Source organism: Cyprinodon variegatus, unplaced genomic scaffold (assembly GCF_000732505.1).
Source record: "Cyprinodon variegatus isolate N-32 unplaced genomic scaffold, C_variegatus-1.0 Scaffold158, whole genome shotgun sequence".
NCBI lineage: Eukaryota > Metazoa > Chordata > Actinopteri > Cyprinodontiformes > Cyprinodontidae > Cyprinodon > Cyprinodon variegatus.
The window spans coordinates 1,282,278-1,289,338 of NW_015150611.1; the positions used below are offsets into that span (position 1 = coordinate 1,282,278).

The 7,061-nt window shown below is 37.3% G+C and overlaps 1 protein-coding gene across 2 annotated transcripts in view; it reads right to left on the minus strand.

The window, feature by feature from the left end:
- Window positions 1–1,791: 1,791 nt before the first annotated feature.
- Window positions 1,792–7,061, minus strand: part of chdh (choline dehydrogenase) — a 15,480-nt gene continuing 10,210 nt past the window's right edge. The window contains exons 9-12 of one of the 2 annotated variants that reach the window (XM_015377784.1): window positions 5,719–5,853; window positions 4,687–4,829; window positions 3,910–4,012; window positions 1,792–3,830 (exon numbers count right to left, since the gene is read on the minus strand). In XM_015377784.1, coding sequence (XP_015233270.1) covers window positions 3,412–3,830; window positions 3,910–4,012; window positions 4,687–4,829; window positions 5,719–5,853 — 800 coding nt within the window. In that variant the 3' untranslated portion in view covers window positions 1,792–3,411. The remainder of the gene's footprint in view (window positions 3,831–3,909; window positions 4,013–4,686; window positions 4,830–5,718; window positions 5,854–7,061) is intronic. The other variant, XM_015377785.1, reaches the window with a different exon arrangement.

A 7,061-nucleotide genomic window follows, 5' to 3' on the forward strand; every position in this document is an offset into this window, starting at 1 on the left:
TTCAAGCTATCTTGAGATTGAAGGACTTCAGACCGCCCTCCATCACATGATTGATTGAGTCACGCAATATTAAAAACCCAATAATATAGAAACCTAATCATGTGACAGGTTGTTTAAGGTCAAGAAAGCATTTCAATCAATCAAGGAATGGAGTTTGATTGGTCCATTTAAATTCTTTTTATATGCATTTTAGATTAACGTTTTCCTCCCAATGAATGGCCTTATTCCTGCTATAAATCACATGACCTCATATTTTTAAGCTAGAAAGTTCACAGTTTATTCAATGGATATCAGAAGAACTCAAGATTAATTAGTAAGACTTAAGTATCAAGCATCTGTGGATAGAAAAAAATCCCATCTTAATCCTTCTATTACATTGCTTAACAGTTGAAAAGCATCTAGGAGCTCCAAACTAGTAATATTAAGGAAAGGCTTTTATATGCAGCCTTGCTAACCCAAGATGTATTATTTTGGGGGGAAAAAATAACTAAAATTATTTTTAATTTATTCTAAGCAAGGTATACTTCTTGCATTGTTGTTAATCCTCTTTATAGTTGCCAACATTAAAATGCATCGGTTGGGGTCTTTTTAGTTTCTGAACTATTGGACATCTTGGTAGAATTGGTAGGGTGTCCAATTATTGGGAGATCCACAGATAATAACTAAATATTAATCATCCTCAGTAGTCATTGTGTATTAGTAAACAACTCATTTTAGTAATTAAAAAGTGACACTGCATGATGCTGGCCCAGTCTGGCCAATATCAGCAAGATAGAATACAATAATGGACATTAAGTTTTATCAGGAGACAAAATGACAAAGAACACAAAGCTTTGATGTGCAACACAGCTTTATTTTTTCTAAAACACTGCTTTACTGAAGTCTATGAAATGTAAGAAAAAAATCTGTATAGTGTTTATAACAAATAACTTGAAGATTTCTGCTTTCTAACAATTTGTTGTATAAAAAAAAAAATAGAAAGTTGTCTTCATATACTTTGTAGCATAATTAATACCTTCTAGATTTTGTACCAACAGAAACAACATCCTTGTTTTGTATATTTGAATTTTTGCCTGAAATGACAATGCATCCGCTGGTTTTTGTAGTTATCGCTAAATGAAGTTGAAAGACGAAGTCAGGACGGTTTTTTGACAATCAATGCGGTGAAAAAAGTGGAAAAAAATCAACGAAATAAAAAAAGGTTTGTTACACTGACAGAAAATCTCCTTTTGTGACTCACATTTAGCCCTTCATAAGAAAACAAAATATGGTCAATACATCATTGCACAAACACTGCAGAGTGTAAACAACAGCTGTCATAAATATCAGCTGAGAAATACAATAGCAGACAATAAAGGTCAATGCAGGTGATAATATGGTCCATGATAGCTTATAACAGTGATTAATTGACTTAATGTAATACTTAAAATATCAATGAGAAGAAAAATCATAGAAAATGTGAATCAAACACGTTGACATTAACACTGACATGACAATATAATAAGCTTATGACACTTTGTGAATATTTTCATTATATTTAAAAACCTTCATTTCCCTTAATCCATTTTCATAAATTTCAACATAATCATATAAGTTAACATTTGCAATATTAAAAGAATTACAAAAATTAAATTAAAAAAAAATCTGCTTAGGTTAAAGTATTTAGTAAAGAGAAAATGATTTATATGAACATAATTAGCAACGGTTGATACTTAGCTATTGTTACTGCATAGGCGTCATAGATCTACATGTGTTATTGTCCAGGCAAACTAAGGACAATTCTTTAAAAGGAGACTTAACATGTTAGTATCTTAGAACCAAAAAACACTAAAATCTGAAAAGCATGAATTACAATGAGCTTTTTCATGGTTTTCCAAAGCAGATCAGCAATTTAAAACACTTTTTATTCAAATAATAAAGTAAAGAAAAAGGTAGACTTTGCACAGCATAGATTTGAACTAATAACCAGAGTTGGAATTATTAACATGAATGGCTGCAATAATTTGGGTTTCGTAAACAATCATCCCTTTTAAGCAACTTAAGATGCGTTTTGTTCACCTATTCTTAACATATTCTCAATATTAGACAAGGAAATGAATGTAACCTTATTGAGCTCTGACCCCTAAATGGTGACTTTAGACCATGAATGTTGTGCACTGTTGATATATGAATACATCATATCGTAAAAAGCTGTAAAAAAAAAAAAAAAAAAAAAAAAAAGGTAACTTGTATGGCTGTGTAAACCGGTGTATTAGTGTTAGCAAGGCAGGTTGTTTTGTACACATACGTTTCTTACAGTTTAGTTTTTTATTTTTTATTTTTATGATTTGAAATACGCAAGGTATTTTTTTTGGATAAAAATTTAAATATCCTGGAAAATCTCTTGTTGCAGTGGTTAGTGGTGACGTAGGCAGGCCTTTTCTCACCATGTGTTCTCAGTAGTCAGTGCTATTCTTCTCCTAAAACCAAAATCAGATGTACTGCTCACATCACAAAATGTCAGTTTTTCTAAGATAAGGTTAACACGAAGTGGAACCGAGCACAAACTTATCTTGACAGTTTAAACCTAGGCAAACAAACCTAGGCAAATGAGCTGAACTGTTGCAGATTTCTCAGGAAGGAAGATGAAGGTTATGTTGGTCAAGAAGAATAAAAAGTGTTCTGCCTAGACGTGTGCTCTAACCCTGCAGGCTGCTGATCGGTAGACAAGAGGAATGACTGCAAAGCACACTGATCTGAGAGAAGCTGTAAACCAGATTTATTAAGATACATTTTCTTTGTGCTGTCAGTGGGTTTGGAGTGACCAAACTATTTCAAGTTAAAACCAGAAAGCTTAGTTTGTTTTTTGTTTATCTTTCTCTGCATTAGTTCTACAGCTGCTGTTTGTGATAATAAAGGCACGTTTCAAATTATTAGATTAAAGCTAACTGGGGAGAGAGTGCAGTTGAGATGAACAGTCTGTGGGTATGCTTAGCCTTTCTCATGAATATTCATTAGTAGAGGCAAATAAAACATTTTTAAACCAGGGGTTTAGTTAAATAAGGCACTTCCAGGTATCGTTTGGATTTTGCAAGGGATCATTTGTATTTACAGCACGGCTGCCATCAGGCAGAAAGTAATAATGTCTGCATATAGAACAGTGAGGCTTGTATGATGTGAGAGTGTGGATGTGGGCAGTGCTTTAAAATTCAGCTACGGTAAAAATTCGACTGCATGAATCTAATCTGATCAAGTCAGCATTATCAGACTGACCTGTTGGCTCCTTCACTTCCACATTAAAAAGAGTACAAAGTGTTATTTGTGTGTAAACAAAACTAAGTCACAGTTTTTGATTTGTGTTGATTAAATTCACTAGTGCTCATAAAAGAGAAATGACCGTAGAGTAAAATCACCAAATTGACGGTCTACCGATCATCTCTGCGTTTCCAATGTCGGAGGCTCATACACAGGGACCCCCTGGTCCTCAAGGGGAGGCCGACCTCTGATGATGTCGGCTGCCCTCTCTGCGATCATGATAGTGGGGGCGTTTAGGTTCCCGCTCACAATGCTCGGCATGATGGAGGCGTCGACCACACGCAGCCGCTCCAGACCAAACACCCGGGCGTTTGAGTCCACCACCGCCATTGGATCGGTGGCGGAGCCCATTTTGCAGGTGCAGGAGGGGTGGTAGGCACTGTCAGCTTTCTGGCGGACAAAAGCGTCGATGTCTGCATCAGACTGGACCTGGGGACCAGGTTGGACTTCGGTACCACGGAATGGATCAAAGGCCCTCTGGGCAAAAATTTCTCTGGACAGTTTGACACACTGTCTGAATTCCCACACATCGATATCTGCAAAGATGAGAGAAAAATCACACATGATTCTGTTTAATCTGCTGCTGGGTGTCAAACGGCGCTTTGAGGATCTTACCAGTGGAGAGGTAGTTTGGTTGAAGAATCGGGTGATCCATCGGATTGGGACTTTTTAGCTTCATCCAGCCAACACTAACACTTCTCATTGGTCCAACATGGACCTAAAACAGGAGAACATTGCTATTTACTTTTCAACTGAGTTTGTTCACTTAAAGACAGCAACAATCTTTGTTAAGGCTGATTGCAACTTCCTCCATTATATTTGGTTTTTCTTTTTATATTCCTTATATTTTTGTTTCTATAGGTTTACTAATAATAGTTGTCTATCATATGAGCTGACTTTTTCAATACATGAATTAGATCTGTCCTACTCTGTCCACATACATTTAAAATAAAATTAAAATTAATTTATAAAATTTTAATATTTTAATTTCTGTTAGTGGATGCATTAGACATGCTTTTAAATTTAAAAAGCAGCAAAATGGATTAAGCATAGCTTTTTTTTATCTCAAACTAAAGAGCCGTTTATAAAACTGAGGTTAGGTAACCAATTTGTTCTTTGTGCAGAGCCCTTATCACTTCCTGGCAGGTGCATTTCACTGGAAGAGAATCAGCTCTCAGGAAATTTCTAGGCAGAGCCTCTGCTTGTTTTCTTGTGTATGGGGCTTTCCATGGAATTTTCCATGGCTCGTTTAAATGTTGCATTATGCCTTTGAATGAAGGATTAACATGGAACTGCTTGTATACGTTGTAGTAATAAACCTAAGTTTGCATGACAGCCTGTCTGCAGTCTGGAAACAACTGAAAAAGGACTTATTTCTGTCACGTGTCGCACCTGATATGCCTCTATCTTTGAAGCAACCCGACCATGGTCAATGACTTGAGAAGGCAGAAAATGAAACTGAATGTCAGGGTGTGCGACACCCGGTCGACTGCGGATAAACCCTCCGCTCTCCAAATGGGCTGTAGCTCCATAGCCTGGGGGGACACAGTGGTGGAGTGATCAGTGTAATTGCAAACACAGCACAAGCCTGATAGAAACGATGCAAATCTGCCACTGTAGATCTGAGCATGCAGCACTAAGTGTGAAGCCACAAGGTAGTTTCCTGCACTAATCAGCTCTCGATCAGCCGCGTTCAGTCTTTCGCCACAGTACAGAACACTTCACGGGAAAGCATGAGTCCTTATCGAGTCAAATTCTGACAATGACTCTAAATAAAATTCTTCAAAAAAGTTAACCCGTGCAAATATGTTCATATTATAGAGAAAATTACCCCTCCTAATAATATAAAAAGAAAATACACAGAGAAGAACCCTATTAGCATTCTACAAGCAACAACCTGATAAACTATTGAACGGACAATTAAAAAGCAGCAGCAGCAAAGTCCTGCTTTAAGAAGAGCTGCATGTTTTTCATACATTTCAAATAAAAACATTACGTAGCATTAACACCATCTCATATCTGTATCTGTAGAGCATTGCACATTGTGTGTGACATATATAGTTACACTATATACATAATAATGCTAAAGTGGAAATTATGCAGAAAAACTCTTCAAAATGGTTTAAAGATTAAGATTTTAAAAGTTTAGTCATACATTTGATTTCAGCCAAGTCCACCTTTGACTGATTTAATCTAAATAGGAAACAAGCTGCTCTGTGAAGGGCCCACATTTTCCCAAGAATTATAGTGAACAAGCATTGTCACTGACATCAAAGTCTCCATCAAAATCAGCCACTACAGTACACCCTGTTTTGTTTAACACGTAAAATTCTAATGAAGTGCATCAAAAATTGTGATGGTCTTGTGATCAAACCAGAAACAGTTTAGTGGGTAGGACTAATTATGCAAAATAAATGTGGTTACCGGTAAAAAGGGTGAGCCATTCAAGACCGATCTTGATCATGTGGAAAGGCTTCTGTGCCTTGTACAAGGTGATGGGCTGAGTGCACTGCTGCTGGACGTACAGCTCCAAGTGGTCCTGCAGATTATTACCAACGCCTAAATAACAGAGTGACAGAGTGAAGAAAGACAAAGAAGCCTTTAAGTTAAATTCAAATTCACTTTAAAAAAACATATTTTAATAATCATGACATTGTTAGGTAACCCAAACTATACAAGTAATCATGCAGTGAATGCTGATGGCTGAGGACAGAGGAGTGGAAGACTTGTAAACTTGTACCGAAGTCTTTAGAAAATGCTCAATATTCTCTATAAAAAAAATGTAGTGCTGGGCGGAGCACCTTATTAAATTAGATAGTTCTCTTTTTTTAACATACCAATACAGGTAAAGCTCTTGGTTCAGATGTTGCAAGTATTGGACTTTTATGGACAACACTGTGTGTCTAGACCAATGACAGCCTTGGTATTTTGTGAACAGTTCCCAACAGCTCTCTCCTCAAACAGGAAGAAAGAATGGACAGAAAACATTTTTAAAAGTACCAGACTTTCACAATGACATTGGTATAAAATGCTAGCTGACGGCAGGCTGGACAAAAGCTAAGTTATTTACACGGATTATAACAGAGTTGTTTTAAAGTCAGACATGTCACTCATCAAATTCCCCATTAAAGTGGCTTCTGTTGGGTGAACTGGGACTAAGTTAGTAACTGCGTCCCTCCTCCCCACCTGCCAGAAGTCAGAAAGCAAATGAGCAGGAAGATGTGAGCCACACACTGATCCCTCATTTACAGAGACTCTGACATCTGCCTGTTTTTCTGTCATAAAACCAAAGTCATTCTAGTTGCCCCGTGGCATCCGAAATAAGGCTTGGGTCTTTTTTTTGTTGAACTGCAGAGCAACAGGGTTGTAGTGAGCATTTAGCAATGGTCTTATTTGTGAAGAAAGTTCTGTGAGAAGCTACTGTGTCATTAACCCAGAGTCCATTAACCCAGCTTTGCTCTGGTTGAATGAAGACTGCTTTCCCAGCATCCAGCTAGGCAGAACACATGGACAGTATCTGGGCAATATGTGGACCTGGAGGGTGCTGATAAAGCTGGACTGGTCAGTCTCCCACTGACTGAATCATTCTTGACAGCTTCCGTCATAAAACCATGGCAGAGCTGGATTCATCAACCTTCCATCTAAGCAATGCTGATTTTCCCAGATGGAGAAAATATATTGCTCCCAAGTTACCACAGCTAATGTCAAAGCCTGACTACCGTACAGTAAACATGTCAAGCTACAGTATGCACTTTGTTAAATGCCAT